At 39.0% G+C, this 18140-nt stretch overlaps 4 protein-coding genes, 2 long non-coding RNA genes and 1 pseudogene across 10 annotated transcripts; 3 read left to right on the top strand and 4 right to left on the bottom strand.

Moving 5' to 3' along the window:
• Window positions 1-1834: 1834 nt before the first annotated feature.
• LOC124328418 lies at window positions 1835-3373 on the bottom strand. The gene is made up of 3 exons (XM_046787183.1): window positions 3162-3373; window positions 2990-3091; window positions 1835-2889 (listed from the first exon to the last, which is right to left on the bottom strand). Exons 1-3 carry the CDS (start codon window positions 3231-3233, stop codon window positions 1969-1971), a joined length of 1095 nt encoding a protein of 364 aa, XP_046643139.1. The 5' UTR covers window positions 3234-3373; the 3' UTR covers window positions 1835-1968.
• A 208-nt stretch (window positions 3374-3581) lies between these two features.
• On the top strand, window positions 3582-5649 carry LOC124336789 (annotated as a pseudogene).
• Window positions 5650-6194: 545 nt separating this feature from the next.
• Window positions 6195-6717, bottom strand: LOC124326416. The gene is made up of 2 exons (XR_006915555.1): window positions 6569-6717; window positions 6195-6499 (listed from the first exon to the last, which is right to left on the bottom strand). It is a non-coding gene; the product is annotated as an uncharacterized LOC124326416 (long non-coding RNA).
• On the bottom strand, window positions 6715-7627 carry LOC124326419. Of its 3 annotated transcripts, none has more exons than XR_006915558.1 (4): window positions 7300-7627; window positions 7085-7175; window positions 6856-7021; window positions 6715-6781 (listed from the first exon to the last, which is right to left on the bottom strand). It is a non-coding gene; the product is annotated as an uncharacterized LOC124326419 (long non-coding RNA). The 3 variants fall into 3 exon arrangements; XR_006915559.1 differs by having other exon boundaries at window positions 7242-7627; XR_006915556.1 differs by lacking the exon at window positions 7300-7627 and having other exon boundaries at window positions 7085-7287.
• A 42-nt stretch (window positions 7628-7669) lies between these two features.
• On the top strand, window positions 7670-9249 carry LOC124313271 (zinc transporter ZIP1-like). Its single transcript, XM_046778108.1, has 4 exons — window positions 7670-7917; window positions 7990-8214; window positions 8278-8516; window positions 8591-9249. The coding sequence occupies exons 1-4, from the start codon at window positions 7790-7792 to the stop codon at window positions 8995-8997; spliced, it is 999 nt and encodes a 332-aa protein (XP_046634064.1). The 5' UTR covers window positions 7670-7789; the 3' UTR covers window positions 8998-9249.
• A 91-nt stretch (window positions 9250-9340) lies between these two features.
• Window positions 9341-12179, top strand: LOC124313261 (ubiquilin-1-like). The gene is made up of 10 exons (XM_046778094.1): window positions 9341-9573; window positions 9675-9960; window positions 10024-10214; window positions 10277-10456; window positions 10523-10680; window positions 10742-11007; window positions 11083-11254; window positions 11327-11474; window positions 11544-11682; window positions 11744-12179. The coding sequence occupies exons 1-10, from the start codon at window positions 9475-9477 to the stop codon at window positions 11812-11814; spliced, it is 1710 nt and encodes a 569-aa protein (XP_046634050.1). The 5' UTR covers window positions 9341-9474; the 3' UTR covers window positions 11815-12179.
• A 2-nt stretch (window positions 12180-12181) lies between these two features.
• LOC124313244 (cytoplasmic dynein 1 intermediate chain-like) lies at window positions 12182-16801 on the bottom strand. 3 transcript variants are annotated; one of them, XM_046778065.1, is made up of 16 exons: window positions 16664-16801; window positions 16506-16596; window positions 16347-16446; window positions 16174-16283; window positions 15973-16005; window positions 15726-15746; window positions 15174-15221; window positions 14451-14573; window positions 14141-14369; window positions 13931-14069; window positions 13634-13867; window positions 13325-13562; window positions 13102-13262; window positions 12891-13031; window positions 12706-12831; window positions 12182-12622 (listed from the first exon to the last, which is right to left on the bottom strand). In XM_046778065.1, the coding sequence occupies exons 1-16, from the start codon at window positions 16784-16786 to the stop codon at window positions 12377-12379; spliced, it is 2163 nt and encodes a 720-aa protein (XP_046634021.1). In that variant the 5' UTR covers window positions 16787-16801; the 3' UTR covers window positions 12182-12376. The 3 variants fall into 3 exon arrangements, with proteins under 3 accessions (XP_046634021.1, XP_046634031.1, XP_046634039.1); XM_046778075.1 differs by lacking the exon at window positions 15174-15221; XM_046778083.1 differs by lacking the exons at window positions 15174-15221; window positions 15973-16005.
• Between the last annotated feature and the right edge of the window lie 1339 nt (window positions 16802-18140).

The raw sequence follows: 18140 nt of genomic DNA on the forward strand, positions 1-18140 counted from the left end.
TTCGCCCTGTGAATAAATTTAGGAATAAATCACGAGGAATAAAGTCTTTTTACCCAAAATATAAACATATTAATTAATTGTTGATCCAAATAAAGAATAGGCCTGTTATTATTCAGCCATTTTCAGTTTTCAAGCATCAAGTTTTCAAAACATATTTGAGCTTATCTGGAATGCAGTAAATTAATTAATCCAGATAGCTTTATTAACATACAAGTGTCCAGTCTGTATCTAGGCATAGTGGTATACCTTCCACTTTTGTACGAGATCGTTTAACGGCTGGTGTTTTGATTAAATAACACACTAATATACATAATTCCATAAGATTTAAAATTCTTATATATTGAGATTTCTGAATTTGGATTGAATTTTTTACTTGGATTTGAATGGCTCACACGTTAACGCGCATGTAAATTTTATTAAATCCATGAAGTCCTGTAAACAGAAAATAGTTGTCGACAAAATGTCGTGACCCGTGTGTCATGCTTTGTTCATTTAGTCGCTTACTTACGGACGTTATCAACGGTTTTCATGTCCGGTTCAGAATTTCGATGAGAATAATAGAAATGTAAAGAGAACCTTCTCCTTCTTTTTCTAACGTCCCATTTCACTAGAACTTAACTTGCCATTTTTTCATTCACATTTTCAATGAACGAGCTCAACGCTCCAGCTCATCCTCAGTCCTTTACTTTAAAGAATGGAAAAGGGACAGCTTAAGTAATCGTTTGCCACTTCCGGCATGTTGAAATCGGATATCTCGTTTGATTTCCTTATCACTCATGGTATAGTAGTCGTACGTACGGTAGATATCGCTGTATGAAGTGTACACTGGGATATTTCTCGACGTGAGGGACCTTTACTAGACCCAACGGTCATGACCTCAGAGAGGGGAAGAGATTGTTGTTATCTACGAAGATCGGGTTTCCAAATGTTCAAGAGATCGTTTATATAGAAAGCGCCTTTTGTGAACAGGCCTTTTAGCCGCACAGCTCCATCGAGCGCATCAGGTTGCTGTGCTTTTGCCGTGAGAGTAAAAAAGACGCACTATACTATATGCGCGAGAGAAACCTGAATAGCGAGCATCTATTTCCTCGTTCCTTACTAGGCTACTTCCATTTCCATTCTTTCATTTAAAGCAATGGTATTTTAGGAGAATTATGGTTTTTCGAGAGTTGAGCACCAGAGTTATTTCGAGTTATTTTTAAAATATGTTTTAAACAATTTAGCATTAATAGTGTATGCCAAAGGATGATTACCGTAGGCAGGAGAGTTATGTCATATATTATGTAGAAACGAGAGATAACATGTTGACCTTCTTTATTATTTCAAGAAAAAGTCAAAATTATTTAGTAAGACAACTTTTGTGATCTACGAATTCGAACGCAGCATGTGAAAGTTATATAGAGGTTGTGATTGAGTTTTTTTTTCGCCTACTAGAGAATAAATCCTGCAGATTGGATTCTTTCGGATTCTTTGTACAGAGTCGTTAACCCGAGAAAGCTCAGTGCGCATATAATAAATTCAGCTGAAATTTCTACACAGCATTATCATAACTTGTTCTCGTCCCTTCCTATATGCGAATGTATATGTGTCACGTTCCTTTTGTGCCAGCGCTGACTACATAATTGAATTGTATCAACTAATATTAGATGTTGGCTAAGTTAGCGCAAATTAGGTTTGACTGTGCCGTCTTTCCCAGCACATCCAGCGTAAACACCATTCATGCGGAACTGCAGCTATCATTGTATAAAAATGTCCCGGAAAATTGAAAAATCAATGTTGACAGTGTATCGCTGCATTTCGAACTACGACGGAATAACATGAAACTTCGTTTGAATAACATGGCATATTATTTATTATCCTCATTTATGTACAATTCACGAATCACGATTATGAGTTATTTTCTTTTCGGTAAGAAAGTAAACATACAATTGAATCAAAATCAAATCAAGACACCATTATCACGTAGTTTTACCAAGGTCTCCATACTTTCATATGATCCGCATCCGATTTCAAGGAAGGTGATGAAATATGATCGTCATACAGGCTGATTTGATGTCGATAAATAACTTCGGGTGAATGTTGGTAGTGTTGGTTGGAAGTCAAAGAGCTGGAAGAAGAATCCGATGGAAAAGCGCTGGTTGATGGGACACCACATGCAAAAAGTTCCAAGATATTCGCATCGCTCGTCTTCCATTTTCTCTCGCATGACATTGAAGAAGGGACCACCTGATGATTTTCCCACTTGTTGCCTTGATTCAAGTTCTCAGCTGACAAATCAGGAGATCCGAAGGAGGGAACGGACTTGAAACCGCAAGTCCAGCGAGACGGTATCACGTTGAGCGCATTGCTCGGTGAAGAATTCGGCGTTGATGTTAAATCAAAGCTGTTGATTTCGTTTGAAAATGACCGTCGAGAGCACGAGTACCGACTTTCCTCCGATGTTGACGATGATGAACAAATACGGTTTGCAGGTGAAGAGCTGTCCATGACAAATTCGGAAGGCTCCATGTCTTTTTCTTCAAACGATGTGCATGAGTCGCTTCCGAGAGAAGGTGAAGGCGATTTTCGGTTGGTCAGCAATTCGGGAACTAAATTAGTTAAGCACCGGTCAAGATATTGGCCGACTCTTTTTTGCAGGTCTCCTTCCATTGTTTGCTGGGGTTGATTGTGTAAAACTTCTCGAACGATGCGAGCGCACTCGATGAACCCATCTTTAAACCTTGACGATTGATTAGATCTTGGCGAAAAACTATTAGGAATCGGGCAGCTAGTGCTTCCATCATTTGAATTGTCCCGCAAGTTATTTCGTCGTTCCTTATGGAGCTTCTGGACGTAGTTTACAGTTAGTTCTAAAACGTCGGCCTTCTCCAGTTTAGCCGGTCGGGAACCCTGAAATTTAAAATTTTTATTTAGTTCAAATCTTCGTTTTTAATAACACTTTAAACAGTTAAAATATAATGTAAATGAATGCAATATGTATAATACACACCTCTTTTTTTACGCTGTCCGTTTCCATGAGAAGATCTTTCAAATCATTTAGGCTCTGGTTGATGCGTGCTCGACGCTTCTTTTCCATTAAAGGTTTGCGCACCTATAATTTAATTTAAAAAATAAAAGTTAACAACTATTCTTTGCGAAATTACAATGTCCATTTCTTTTACCTTTCTGCTTTCGGAGCCACGAGTTTCAAAACATTTACGATCTGCTAAACACGAATCACTTTTTCGGTTCATTTTTATTTGGTAAGTGCAATCAGGGAACAGAAGTGTAAGACTTGTTAGCTCAAAAACCTACAGACGATTACTGCGCAAGTTTAAAGAGTAAACGGATCGTTACAGTTGAGGTGTATGCGTTACAACAGTTTGAATCCAACTGAACTAGATGATCACGAGGCTTACTAGGATGGTCTAAATATTCCGTGGTACACCCTGGGAACCTACGAAAAGAACAGGTTCGCAGGCCTTTAAATGCCGACAAACTGCCATTGAAAAACTGTTGAATGAAGAACAGTGGCAACCGTAAACCAAGCACCTCCCATTTCTTCCCCCCACCCTCAATATAATCGTATACGCTAAAGCTCGATGAATGTAATTTTCAAGCCCTCTTTTCACTTTTCCTCTCAACCGCCCCTCAGAAAAAGAACAACTTAGTCTATCTTCAGATAGAAAAAAAAAACTTTCGCCCCGTGGTAAGCGTGCCGCAACGTTTCCCATGATTGGTTCCTTCTCTGTGAAATTTATTATCCGTTGTCCGTACTGACGAGACACTATACGTTACATAACACAATAACAAATATGAAATAAAAATCGAAAATATCGAATGTTTTTTGTGAAGGCTTTGCCAGCGAATTAACAAAGGGGCAGAAAAAAGAACCGAAATGTTTAACGGATTAAATATTTCAAATGCAAGTGCGCCATAGCATTTGTTAGTCTTACATTATCGTGAACTCTTCTATATGATGATTATTTGATCAGTAAATTAGCCTATGGGTAAATTATTTGGGGTACTACAGTATTTGGTTAAATTTAATGAAGATTAATGGACATTAAACTACAATTGTTACCGCGTTTCGTCTTTCTCAATTTGATTTTTTTTATTGTATCATTCAAGTTCTATAGCCTACATTTAACATTATGATTTACAGTCCCTCTGATAGTCTGATTGCAGATTCCCGTATTGACTACCATGCTCCGTGCTTGATGCTTCTGATCTGAGCGATCATTTTTCTACTCTTTTGGTGAACTGTATGCAAAACATTCCATTTTGTGTTGCTTAGTAAACAAAATATTTTAAATTTAGTTTTATTTCGTACTCGTTAAAGCGTGAAAAGCCGGGGAATGCAAATTTCTAAACGATTTTGTATGTTTTACCAGAGCTATAGATACCTGGTCAGTTCATGGCTGTGTTGGCTTCCCTATCCCGGTTTTAGGGTAAACGTAAGCCAATTTGGAAGAATGAATGAGCGCCTCTAGTGAGTGTGTCAGCTACTACGTGAAGCCAGCCAATCAGGAAGGGTCTATGAAAAACTCATTGGCCAATCACAGCTTACTTTTCTACAAGAAGTGAACAATAATAAAAAGGTAGAAATATCCAACTGTCAAACCTCTAAGTTTCAAGCCGAATTTATATTCGATTTTGAATAGCCGGTTGTTTTCGCACAATCCTAAATTAATTTGCCGTAATTTATAAAATGTTGTACTATTTTCAATGAATGTTTTTACTTTCCAACTATTAGGCTCGTAACTTCAGCACCAGTTCATCATCCCAGCAATTGGTGAAGGTAAATCATGTGAGTGTGGTACAGGTACATTTTAACCTAATTGTGTAATTGTTATAGGCTCCAGTCCAAGTTTTTGGGTTGTATGGTCGCTATGCCTCAGCACTCTACTCTGCTGCTTCCAAACAGAAATCTTTGGACAAAGTTGAAAGCGAGTTGAAGGACTTTCATGCAACTATCGCCAAAGATTCTCGTTTGGCAGAATTCATTGCCAACCCCACTTTGAAGAGATCACTTAAGAAAGATGCTCTTATTTCAGTTGCCAAGAAATTGAAAATGAGTGCTGTTACAGGCAACTTCCTTGGTAAGTTTTTCTTTTCTATTGGTTTTCACTTTATTCTAATTGTTATTTATATGTTTATGATTACAGAACTCCTTGCTGAGAATGGAAGACTTAACAAATTGGATGTTGTCACTGGCCATTTCTTTAACATGATGGCTGCATTCAGAGGTGAAGTTGTATGTGAGGTCACCTCAGCCAAGGTAAAATATAAATCTAAAAAACATTAAACAATTACATGTTTAAAAAAATCTATTCTTATATCAAGGCCTTGGATGCTGCTACATTGAAAGAGGTTACTGCCGCTCTTTCTGGATTCTTGCAGAAAGGACAGTCTCAAGATTTCAACCAAGGTGGATCCCTCCATTGTTGGTGGACTTGTAGTTGTCCTTGGAGATCGCTACATCGACATGAGTTTGGCATCAAAGATTGAACGTTACACCACTCTCCTTAAACAACCCGTCTAGAAATTTTAAGTTGGCTGCGTTATAGTGGGAAACAAATATGTACATCAAATGGCAAAGATATGCTGTAGTGGATATGAAAAATAAAAGAAATCGTATCACGAGGTTCTCCTTGTATGCAAACAAAATTGTCATTGTTATTTCAAACACCACATTCAGCTAAAGACAATAATTTGTGCACATTATATCTGGTTGAAACATTTGTCTCTTCTTGGTCCATAAGTTCTCGCATATACCTGTGTCTTCGTTCCCAGTTTCGACTAAGTTCTGTTGGGCAAGCCGAGGATTTCTTTTTGGAACTTTCAACTACTGCCAAATGATCCTTTAGATCGGGAAGATTACTCACAAAGCGGGATGAGACTTCAACGAGCTGTCGCATCAATTTAACATTCAGCATGCAGGGAGGGGTAACAAACCGGACGGTCTTCAAATCCTTCTCCTGAGCTGCTTGAATGATGCTTCTGGATTCGTGAATGTGTGAAGCGACGGAGCATAATACTCGGGCGTATTTGTTAAACGTAGCATAGTTTGGCTCAGCTTCATAGAGTACATATGCCACAAATTGACCATCAACTGCATTAGCTCACACATGATCCAGGGAGCAATAACTTGTTGCTGCATAGGAAGTAAATTCCAAATAGGTTTTCTGCTACTGATTTTAGCATTCTGCATCTTGGGTTTGTTAGTGGTTTTGTCGGCGGTATCTTCGTCTTCGGCTTCCATCATTTCGACCTCCTGTTCAAGTTTTGCAATAGCTTCTTCGTCGTCCTTTTCTTTCGACTCTCTCTTCTTCAGCATGTGAGTGTAGAGCGTGTCCCACATTGTCGTCACCACCGACACCATCTGACTAGCTTCATCTGCAACGGTGTCGGTCAGCAAGAGGCTGTCAAGCCACATGATAAGGCCACGATGTTGAATCAAGTCATAGGTAATGATTGAATTCTGAAGTGAAGATTGTACGACTTCAAGTATGAGCCGCTGTAAATCAAATAAAGAAAAATGTCTCGATGAAATCTCAAACTAAAATTCAATTGCTAAAAAAATAACCTTATCAGTTTTGTCGGACAATAGATTGGATGGCTGCAAGGAGAGAAGGATTCGAAAGACTCTTCTTCGAGCACACACTAAATAGTCCTGACGACTTTTGATGCCATCTCGAAGAAGGCTGAGTAAAAAACTCCTTTGAAGCGACCTCTGTTCAGTGTTATGAAGCATGACGAAAAATTCGGGAACTTGGGTCACATCCATAGCCGATTTTACCTAGAAACAATGAAAGGAATGGCGTTTAAGTTTTGAAACGAGAAGGAAATTGCAATCAATTAACAGGAACATACCAGTAGAAAGTTATTGATTGCACGGTACATTGGGTGAGAAGGATCTCGAACGATGGCTGCAGCTTTGGCAAGAAATAATGCAATGATATTGGACAGCTTTGGTGGTAGCTGTCGAGCACCACTGAATCGCTCTTTGAAGTAATCAGCAGTTGTTGACTAGATGTATCTAAAATGAAAATGGTTCGGTTTCTGTGCATTACAGATTGTACAGAACATACAATATTACTACCATTTAACAGAAAATGTTGGTTTCCAGGGCATTGCTCCAGCGTTAAGAATCCTACGTTTGAAAGGATGGAACACGTTCAAAATTTCAATCCCTGTTTGAAAGTCACTTTCGTTAAAATGACGGGAGCAAATATGTGAGGTGCTCGTCAAATTACTACATGGAATTAGTTCTCGCCATTTTGATAATGAAGTTTTAGGAATTGCAAACAGTGTAACCTCGTTTTCTTTTTTATTTCCTTTGAAATATGTTGATTTACAACCAGGAACAGCACACCTGCCAACCATTTTTACAGAAATTATGGTTAGGCTTCATTCACGTAATACACGATGATGGCCGATTGGCCGCCGTATTCACATATTACACAAAAATGGCCGCCGAAAGTATTCAACGTCTTATCACTAGATGGCGCTGATTCATTCTTCCACTTCACAACTTCTGACAAGCTCCGCCCTAAAACCCCCTGAAAATCGGCTTACGTTTACCCTGAATCCGGGATAGGGAAGCCAACACAGCCATGAACTGACCAGGTATCTATAGCTCTGGTTTTACTGTTAATCTCCGTAAGATGGTGTTTACTGTTTACTGCTGGGCTGTCAATGGGCGTCTGCTGGGCTTGAGTCATACCCATAAAGTAATTACTGATGATTCAGTGGATTCTGTGACTGATTTTTTCACTCCCATGTCAAGAACTCACTTTAATCTACCATGGACATTAACAAAGCAAAAAGCATTGTTCTAGCTACATTATTTGTGGTTACACTATTATCATGTTTACTGCCATTAAAGCTAATGGATACAATCCGAAATGTCGCAGATCCTGTTCGGAAACTAAGGTTGCATATTTTTTTTCTTTCTTCTAAGCAAAAATTGATGTTTACGTTTACGTTTTTCTCTCTTTTCTTAAGGTACTCACGAGTAATCAGTTTGTTGAACTGTTTTGCTGGAGGAGTTTTTCTTGGGACCTGTCTACTAGATTTGTTTCCTGAAGTGCAAGACAACATTGATGAGGTCATGGTTGCGTTGAAAATCAACAGTTCATTTCCATTTGCCGAATTCCTAGTTGTTCTAGGACTCTTCACCGTATTAATTGTGGAACAAATATCTCTTGATTGCAAACATGAACCTTCACAGTAAAATGATAACAACAGTATGTTAAGTGCAAAACGACTCATTGTTTCAACTTTGTTTTTTAGACAAGAAATTGGTGAAAGAGAACCTTTACTTCAAGGTTCCACAAGGGAAGTAAATGCAACAAATGCTGATCCTGAGGTGTCCTTTCTTTATGGAAGTGGACAGCCTATCAATGAAGCATCTCATCATAGTCATAGTGGTCATAGCCATGATTCTCATCATTCAGCCAATTCATCTCTACGATCTCTCTTATTATCAGTGGCTCTATCTCTACATTCCATTTTTGAGGGATTAGCAATAGGTAATATTGAATTTCTAATCCTCTCTTGATACATAGTTATACTAATCTCTTTTTTGTTTCTCAAAACATCACAGGATTGCAAAAAAATGTAGAAGAGGTTCTGCAAATTTTTGCGGCTGTAGTGCTCCATAAATGTGTAATTGCATTTGGTCTTAGCCTCAATCTTGTTCAGAGTAATCTTCGGACCAGAGTGATAATTCAGTTGACTCTAATATTTTGTCTCGCTGCTCCGATTGGTTTGGGAATCGGAATGGGCGTTGAGTTAATTAGTAACTCTCTTGAGGCAACAATATTGAGTGGTATTTTGCAAGGTATGGCTTGCGGAACGTTCCTTTATGTGACCTTTTTCGAAGTGCTGCCACACGAGTTGAATAGCAATGATCTGAGAACGCCAAAAATGCTCTTCATCATTCTCGGCTTTGCCGCGTCTTGTGCGATCGTCTTTCTGGATCCTGACACTGCAAAACCAAGATGTCCTTAGTTTATAAAAGTTCAATTTTATATCTCTGGAGAGGCATTCTCAACCCAATATGAATGCCAAGGTCTATTAAAACATGATTTCTGGTGTTTATTGAAAACTTGACATTTAAACTGATTTGCAAACGATGATGCGCGTTAATTTCGAATATGATCATATAACACTTTCATAAATAAAAATATGTACATAATTTGTACTTTGATACTGTAAGCTTGTATTTTCATAAATATAATGAAGCAATAGTGCGTATAATCATGGTGACTAATCATAATTTCAAACATCTTGTTGAAAGAGGAGTTCGAACTAAAAGTTTTGGACGACAACCGCTAGGCAGCGCACTGGCGGACGTCAGCGTTTACCCTTACTCTCGAATGTGGTAATCAAGAAGACGACAGAAACTTTCGAACAAGTTCTGGAATCTGAAGTATTGTTCTATAATTATTTTGGAATACATACGAGTGTTCGTTGAATTTTTAAAACATGGCTGAGTCGAGTGAGCCACAAAAAATAAAATTGACCGTTAAAACCCCGAAGGATAAGAAAGATGTAGAGGTACCGGAAGAGGCCTCAATCAAAGAGGTAATGCTCAAATGAACAATATGTAACAAATTGGTTTTTCTAATGAACTCTATTTTAATTCTGAATCTTGGTCTGCATTCTAATGTATATTTCCATTTTAGCTGAAAGAAATTGTAGCTGAAAAGTTTGGGGCAACTGCTGAACAGGTGTGCCTTATCTTCGCTGGCAAAATTCTTAAAGATCAGGAGACATTGAAAGGGCACAACCTGAAGGATGGACTCACAGTACACCTTGTCATCAAATCTGGCAATACCATCAGAACCACACAGGAATCACCAAGCAATGTTTCATCCAACACAATGCCGCAGCCGTCTGTAACTCCTAGTAGACTGGCAGAGCCGAGTCCCTCTTCTCCCTTTGGAATTGGTGGATTGGGTGGTCTTGCAGGTTTGTAAAAAAAATAAAATTTGAAAAGTTTTATGTTATTTAATTGAGGTTTTGTTTGTTTAGGTTTATCAAATATGGGATTGGGCTCAGGGAACTTCATGGAGATGCAGCAAAACATGCAAAGGGAAATACTTTCGAATCCTGAAACACTACGCAATATGATGGACAATCCTCTTGTTCAATCACTTATGAGTAACCCTGACTATATGAGACAAATTTTGACTTCTAACCCACAAATGCAGCAGTTGCTGGAGGTAGGCAATCTGTGTAATAAAAGTATGAAACTCTGACTAAAATAGAATTTGAAATTGTGCAGCGTCATCCAGAAATCAATCATGTAATGAACAATCCAGAATTGTTGAGACAAACGATGGAAATTGCAAGGAATCCTGCCATGCTGCAAGAACTTATGCGCAGTCAGGATCGGGCTCTTTCTAATTTGGAATCAATTCCAGGAGGTTACAGTGCCCTTCAACGAATGTATCGCGACATTCAGGTTATAAAGAAATGGAAATCTTTCATGAAGTTTTTTTTCACTGATGGATTTTGATTGATTCTTTAGGAGCCAATGTTCAATGCTGCTCAAGAACAGTTTGGTGGCAATCCTTTTGCCGCTTTGGTTAATAACGCCGGGCCTCTTGCTGGGTCGGCTAATCCTCAAGCAGGACAAGAAAACCGTGCTCCTTTACCAAATCCCTGGTCTGGACCATCTTCGACTCAGTTTGTTTATTGTCAAGTATGCTTATTATAGTAAATGAAACAAAACGCCGTTTATATTCAGGTCGCCTGGAAGCAATTCTGAGACTAGAACTGGCGGTGAAAATCGAAGCCCATCCAGTTCAGCTGCCCAAGGTGTAACAGGCATGCCAGGCATGCCCGGCATGATTAATTCACCAGGAATGCAGTCTTTGATGCAGCAGATTGTCGATAATCCGCAACTTATGCAGAGTATGATGAATGCCCCTTATGTCCAAAGTATGTTCCAACAAATGGGTTCAAATCCACAACTAGCCGAACAGATGATCCTCAACAATCCTCTTTTTGCCAGTACGTTTAGTTAATTGTTTCATTTCGTGTTAGTTTGTTTTCAATTATTTATTTTATAATATCACCGTCAATCAGGCAACCCAGCTATGCAAGAACAAATGAGGACAATGCTACCAACATTCATGGCTCAGCTCAATAATCCGGAAATTCAGAATTTGGTCACAAACCCACAAGCTATGTCGGCGATGATGCAGATTCAACAAGGAATGGAGCAACTCCGACAAGTCGCACCATCGTTTGCTACTACGTATGACAACTTCTCATTCTATAATAATCGGCAGCGAATGTAAATGTAATTCTTGTTCGATTGATTTTGCAGTCTTGGTCTCGGTTCTCTTCCTCCGCCTTTGAATCCTACTGCAAGCACTACACCCGCTGCCTCGGATACAACGTCAACGACAACAGCTCCTCCACCGACGACTACCCGGCCTGGATCTGACGCTTTTAGCAACATGATGGCAAGCATGGTAGAAGTGCAATAATTCATTTTTACACACAAATTCAGTAAAACAACTATTTATTTTTCGAACGGATAGCTAACTTCCCTAGCAGGTCAAGGTGGAATTGGAAGCGGAATTGGCGGTGGTTCCACCCAACCACCGGAAGAAAGATACCGTTCACAGTTAGAACAATTAACAGCTATGGGATTTATTAATAGAGAGGCCAACCTCCAAGGTAGTTTTTAAGAAAATATCCAAAACAGATAAGTTTCTTAAAATTATATTTTTGTTTTTAGCCTTGATCGCAACCTTTGGCGATGTGAATGCTGCTGTGGAAAGATTACTGCAGAATCGCCCTATGATTTAAATGTTGTCTGAAGATTTTTTGTGTTCTTTTATTTTCATAATTACCTTTCCTTCTTACCACTCTCTTGCCATTCTTTTCTTATCACCTAGTAATTCCTTTCTAACTCTTCTCGGTTGAGTATCTTGAAAATGATCAGTTGATTTCGATATCGAGCGCTAACTTTTCAAGACTGTTTACAAGGTACTTTTTCTTGTAGTCAGACGGGTTGTAACATTGATTTCTTTGTCTAACATCTCTTGTCCTATTACCCACCCTTTAAGTTTTTTTCCAGGTCTTTCCAGACACATTTCCAAGCCTATCACTTCTCCCTTCCTTTGGTTGTATAATCTGATGTTAGAATCCATCCAATATATAAATGATCAGAACGTTTTGTTGGTGAAGTCTTATGTAATTCAATATTTAATCTTGGATAGAATTTCAAGTACCCATACGTGCATTATTCCCATTCCAAAAGCAAAAAAAAAACAATGATAGGTATAGAAAGCACGTCGGCAAAAACAGGATCCTTGAGGTACTTGGGTTAACATGTGTACAAAGACCCAAATAAAAGCGGATTAATTGGCTAGCGGAGTGGAGCAGACGAAGAGGAAGACATGCTGCCCAAGCTGCTCGGAGGGGAAGTGGTTCCGGCCAACTGCGAAATGCTGCTGCCGATTCCCAGGCTACTACTGGCAGGTCCACTGCCAAGGCTACTACTTCCTACTCCGAAATTCATTTTTTCCATGTCTTCATCCAGCTGATTTTGATGCAACTCTTGAAGTGTATGTACCAACCGCGTCCATTCGTCTGCTCTTGGAACAGCCAATTGCTGAAAATTTACAATTCATTTAAAAGTTAAACATTAAACATTAGAAGTCAACAGTACCAAAGATATGCAAGATAAGTTCATACCTCTCCAACTTCATAAACCCAAATTCGCCCATTATCATCGCCCACAGTGAGATTCATTCCAGATTGGGTCCACTTGACACGATTTAAGGCAGGATTGCCGTCAACATTAATACTAGTAACTGGTACCTAAATAATATTCGAGGTTAAAACCAAATTTTAGAGGTATGAAAAATCACAAGACCAACCTCTGTGTCTTGATTAAGATTCCAAACATCAAGACGGCCCATGCCGTCCACTGTGGCGAACACAGCTGGATGAATTGGAGACCAAGCTACGTCATAGACATAATCACCATTGTCTTCAAATGAATACAATGGTTTGTTCTCCTGCAACATCGAATCAAAGAAATGGATTAGTAATTTGATCCGTAATAATAAAAAATAAAATTATTCTCACCTTGAGACTCCAAAGTTTAACGGTCCAGTCGACAGAGGACGTAAGAAAGAGGTGTGAAAAATCAATAGGTCCTTGAGAGTTGTGACAGTCCATGCCACGAATTGGTCCTTGGTGTCCCTCGTAGGTATCGATAATTCCGGCACGCGGTCCGTGACGACCAGCTATTTCGATTGATAGTCGTGTTACTTTGACAGGACGCAACGAATTATTTGAATAAAAATACCGGAGTAGATTGTGCCTTCCTCGCTACCAACGATGAAATTGTTGATGTCGGATTGGGGCTGGGGGAAGGCCATGCACGTCGCGGCAACGGCACGACTTTGGCGCTGTTGCAAGTCCAGCGTCTCCTGCGGTTGTGCCAGCATATCTAAACTCCACGAGCACATTTTCCCGTCAGTTGAAATCGAAATCAAACTGTGCGAATTTTGCGTTCCAACTACACTTAGGCAGTAGACCGGGTGCTGCAAAATTTTAAAAATAAGTTGAATTAAGATTGAATGCTATAGGGATCAAACGAATTCAAATGTTTTACCGTGTGAGCCATTGCGGATAGGGGACTACGTTGGACGGGTGTCCTCTTGGGACTGCGATTATCCCACAGGACAATTTTTCCGGAATATGTGCCACCCAAGATCAAGTTGGGGTGGAATCGAGCAAAACAGCAGGAGAGAACGGGGGATTGACAGTGGAAGATGTACTCGGGTGTCGATTTCTTAAAGCGAGTATTCCAGACAAGACAAACGCCATCGGGATCATGTGGTGAATCCTGCAACAATTCAAGAAAAAATCATCATTTATCCATACAAAATACCAAATGAGTGGGACATACTTCGTTGTTATGATACGATGCAACCAACAACTCTGGAAATTGTGGCGACCAATCCATGCACGTCACACAGCGATTGCGCGACCAGCGTTCGTCATAGAAGCAGCGGTTCAAATGAATCTTGTAGCCAGAACGGTCATCTCTGAAAAGAAAAATCTTTGAATTCAAACCACACATTTGAGCGAGGGAAAAAATAAAAATAAAGAAATTTACACATTATTGTCGGTTTCAGAAGCCCCCGTGTAGTCTGTAAAGATGTCGACGTGTTCGCTAAGAGCACGTTCGATGATGCGAGAGGATTGACCAAAGAATCGCTGGAAATCTTCCGTCATCAGAATCATTTGCTTCTCTTCTTCGCTTAGTTCTCGAGGTGGTTTATTCTGCGGCTGCGACTCCTGTTTGAAAGCTGCCTCTTCCACTGACGTCATGGCCGGCTTGACATCTAAAAAGAAAAAAAAAAACGATGTTGAGAGTTCAAAATATTAATTATTATTCACTTGTCACTTGATTGTTTGATCATCACCTTTAACTTGGGGCATTCCGTGCGGAAGGATTCCAGGTGGCAAAACAGAATTGCGCGAGGCGTAGCTGCCGTCGAGGTTAGGTAGTGAACTGTCATCTTCCTCCGCCCTGTCGTAGGTGAGAACTGAAAAAGACAAAAATCAAGAACAAGATGAGGGATTAAATTAAATGGCGACGATTTTTCGTGTCTATCAATAAGGTGCAAAATAAAACTGAATACGTCAAAGCCACGAAATAGGCATGCACTGCGAAGAAAGGGTCCATCTTGCGATTGTGACGACGGATCGTGAAGAGGTTACAGTACGAGTTACGAGGGTAACGACAGGCGAATGTTGTGAGGCAAAAGAGAATGAAACGAGAAAAAGTCTTGGGCAGCATCAATCAACAAGGAGGGTATTAAAGCACTTCAAGCAACTGATCATTCAACGGTACGCTAATATCTGGCAATAGCCAATTTAAAGTAAATGTTTTTTTTTGTGTGTGTTGTTGCTGTTGATTGTTAGAACGTCCGACTTTTAAAAACTACACGATAGCCTCGATCAGGGATACCAATCACCAGATGCTGGTCAAAACCAACAACCAACTTTTTTCCGAACTAAAATCGATGGAAATAACCGAAATTAAGAAAAAAAAAATAGTCTGGTTCGAAAAAGACGATGGCGTACACAAGAAAAAAAAATCAGATAGTTTGATTTGAATTGGTCGAGGGACCCGTGTCACCTACCTGGGAACTCATCATCCCACTCTAAAGCCGGATTGAGGTTATATTCATCTGAAGATACAAAAGTTCAAAAAAGAAATGGTGTGTCAAAGGTCGGAGAAGGGGGAGGCCCACCAATCGAGAGACGAGAGAAATATAAAAAAACGGAGAAAAATGGTATTAGGTAAGATCCAATTCAGTTCGTTTCAACACGAAAAGCTCTGATGTTGAACAGATACTACGTCAATGAAAGTCATCTGCCGATGAAATATTTCCACCTCAGTCATTCAAAAGATCATTAAGCTATTGAATACGGCAATAAGGCATGCAGATGGCTACCAGGTTAGGACACGTGACCCTCAGACTTTGGATCGTATGGGGGAGAGCTCAAATGAACTGTGAAGGGTTTTTGTTTGTTGTTGTTTGTTTGTTTTTTCAAATTACGTTTTAAAAAAAAACCAAGTCATGGCGGGTGGGAGATATGACGGCGTCGGAATGTGGAAGTAAGAAGCCCGTTATTTCATTACATACGTAAACAAATGTTAAGCATCACAAGAAAACGAAATCAAAACTCACCGTAGTAGTCGACTTGGTGGGCTGCTCAAAGAATTACATGGAACCAAAAAGATACAAACAATATGTCACACATAGTTATTGAAATGGAAAGAAATCTAGTTGCTTAAATCTATGAATAGCCAAGCGAAATTGAATACTGCTTTAAAAAAAACATAAATAATTGCGTTTCACGTATGGGAATTGTTATTTTTTTTTTGTTTCGTTTTTAAGGAAGAGAATAGGTTAATTGGAGATGTGTTGTTATTACCTTTGCGCGCTCTCCATAAATCATGGTAGTATCCTTGACAATGGGAGCAGCAGCAAAGAATGGATAGGGTTACTTAAAGTTAACATTTACCCGTTATTTGTTTCTAGCCAACATTCGAGTCATTATAGGCCGTTTAGCTGTACGCGGTTCCCAATTCACAAATTACTGATCTTGAATTATTAAGGAACAAGTTTGACATACCTCCTCTTTCCGGGCTAGCAACTGTTTGAGTCTGCTTGGCATAAGTAACAGTTTCTTTTGGCGGAATGTCGGTTGTTTGGACACTCACTTTGGTCAACTGGGGTTTCTTTCTGTAATCGTAAAATGAAGACAAGAATAAGGTGTGTGAAATAAATCGAGAAGAATGAACCTACCGCATTTTGCGTGTCATAAGTGGTGATTGGACTAGACTGGAATCAGGTGTTGATTGATTGCTTGGTTCTTGTGTTGACGGCACATAAGTTGATAGCACATCTAGAAAAATTTCATGTTTCAATAATATTATATGAAGAGAGAAATTCCTATCAACTTACCAGACACTGGTTTCAAACCTTCACGCTTCAAAAGATCATCCATTGTGACATTCTGGTCACCTTCTCTAAGAACTCGATGGGAGTTTTCCACCTTAAAATAGTTAAGGCAGGTTAAACTGTGCCAATAAAATTAAGTGCAGAAGTGTATTTAGCAGTACCTCTTGCCTTTCTCTTTCCTGTTGCCTCCTTTGCTTCTCTTTTCGTAGCTCTTCCAACTTGGCCTTCTTTCTCTCTAGCTCTGCTTTTCGGTCAGCCATTGTGATACCTTCACAGAATAACATGTTCAAATACTGTTCAGCTTAAAATATAACAGCCGATATATATATCATATTTCTACATTGGGTTATCGAGATTTTATTTGTTACATCAGTTTTTTGTATACTAAAATACTAGCCTATCTATGACACATTCATAGGTGTGTCTCCTCATGAATAAGAAAAGTTGTCTACATTATGACGCTGATGTATTATACGTTTACCACCATTACTTACTAGTATATGTTTCTCACAACAACTTTAAAGAAGGAACCACAAACAAATAAATACAATAACTTTTTTCAATCAAAAATCTTCTTTTTCTCAGCTGTCACTTGTAAAATGGCCGGACAGTCACGAATCCGACATTGACAGTTCGAGTCAGAAACTTTAAACTTATCCGATTAATTTATATTTAGTTTATTTACTGATTTTGATTTGAAATAAACCAACAATCCAATAAATAAAAAGCTGATATAAATTATTTCAGTAATACAGTCACAGTTCTTTTTAAAAAAATAGTTGACGTTGTAAAAATTAAAATTTACTGTAAAGGCGCCGAATGATGCAATTTCAAAAACACGTTGGAAATGTAATTTTTTATCAAACACAACTAGACTGATAACAACAAATACATTGCACTAGATTGCATGAGACCGCTCGCATTATATCATAAAATTATGTTTTCCATGAAAATGTATTGAAATTCAAATCATTTAAAATGAGCTCATCAAAATAATCAACTACGTTCGCTGAAATCATGTTATAAGGTAATTTCTCCACACATGCATTAAAAGAAAAATAAGCTTTCAAAATATTTGAAGAAAGAAAATGGAGTTTCAAAAACAACAGTATTGAAATGCCAATGCAATCCTGACAGATCGGGCTACGCCATAAACCGTAACAAGATAAAAAATAAATAAAAGCGAAGCCTTTTTGACGAGAAAGGCAACAACTCCGATAACTATGTACACATACCAAAGTGAGTAAATTGGAAAAACAGATGTGCTCCTGCTGCCTGGCCTGGCCTGCTCACATGGCCAAACGAGAGGAAGTAACAACTGGCCCAGTAGATCCCAAGCATTCCTGACAAAAAAGAAATGAGCACTCTCGGGAAAGAAACGTTAAAGTTAAAGAGAAACACACAAAAAAAAACATTTATGGAATGCCTGGAACATTCTGATCACTTTTCTGTGATCAGCGATGGCGACTTTGATGCATCGGGACTTTTTTTTTTTTTTAAAAAAAAGGGAAAATATTTCGAAACTTTAACGAAGGGTGTAGTACACCGGCAAGTTCCCACCACGTTATTGCTGCGTATATAGACGAGAGAAGGGTGTATACATATATATACTGGATGGTGGGAAATAAAGCTCTTCCG

This window comes from Daphnia pulicaria, chromosome 1, assembly GCF_021234035.1.
Source record: "Daphnia pulicaria isolate SC F1-1A chromosome 1, SC_F0-13Bv2, whole genome shotgun sequence".
Lineage (NCBI taxonomy): Eukaryota > Metazoa > Arthropoda > Branchiopoda > Diplostraca > Daphniidae > Daphnia > Daphnia pulicaria.

Bases quoted from the DNA above. Each gene is read 5' to 3' on its own strand.
- LOC124313271 (XM_046778108.1), top strand. From the start codon at position 7,790: ATGGACATTAACAAAGCAAAAAGCATTGTTCTAGCTACATTATTTGTG. The intron at 8,215-8,277 runs GTAAAATGATAA...TTTGTTTTTTAG, and splicing joins TGCAAACATGAACCTTCACA to ACAAGAAATTGGTGAAAGAG. The intron at 8,517-8,590 runs GTAATATTGAAT...AAAACATCACAG, and splicing joins TTTTGAGGGATTAGCAATAG to GATTGCAAAAAAATGTAGAA.
- LOC124328418 (XM_046787183.1), bottom strand. From the start codon at position 3,233: ATGAACCGAAAAAGTGATTCGTGTTTAGCAGATCGTAAATGTTTTGAA. The intron at 3,092-3,161 runs GTAAAAGAAATG...ATTAAATTATAG, and splicing joins GTGGCTCCGAAAGCAGAAAG to GTGCGCAAACCTTTAATGGA. The intron at 2,890-2,989 runs GTGTGTATTATA...TTTAAATTTCAG, and splicing joins CGGACAGCGTAAAAAAAGAG to GGTTCCCGACCGGCTAAACT.
- LOC124313244 (XM_046778065.1), bottom strand. From the start codon at position 16,786: ATGTTATTCTGTGAAGGTATCACAATGGCTGACCGAAAAGCAGAGCTA. The intron at 16,597-16,663 runs GTACTGCTAAAT...AACTATTTTAAG, and splicing joins AGGAAAGAGAAAGGCAAGAG to GTGGAAAACTCCCATCGAGT. The intron at 13,563-13,633 runs GTAAAACATTTG...AAAATTTTGCAG, and splicing joins TATCCGCAATGGCTCACACG to CACCCGGTCTACTGCCTAAG.
- LOC124313261 (XM_046778094.1), top strand. From the start codon at position 9,475: ATGGCTGAGTCGAGTGAGCCACAAAAAATAAAATTGACCGTTAAAACC. The intron at 10,681-10,741 runs GTTTGTTTATTG...GTTTATATTCAG, and splicing joins TCTGGACCATCTTCGACTCA to GTCGCCTGGAAGCAATTCTG. The intron at 11,475-11,543 runs GTAGAAGTGCAA...TCGAACGGATAG, and splicing joins GCAACATGATGGCAAGCATG to CTAACTTCCCTAGCAGGTCA.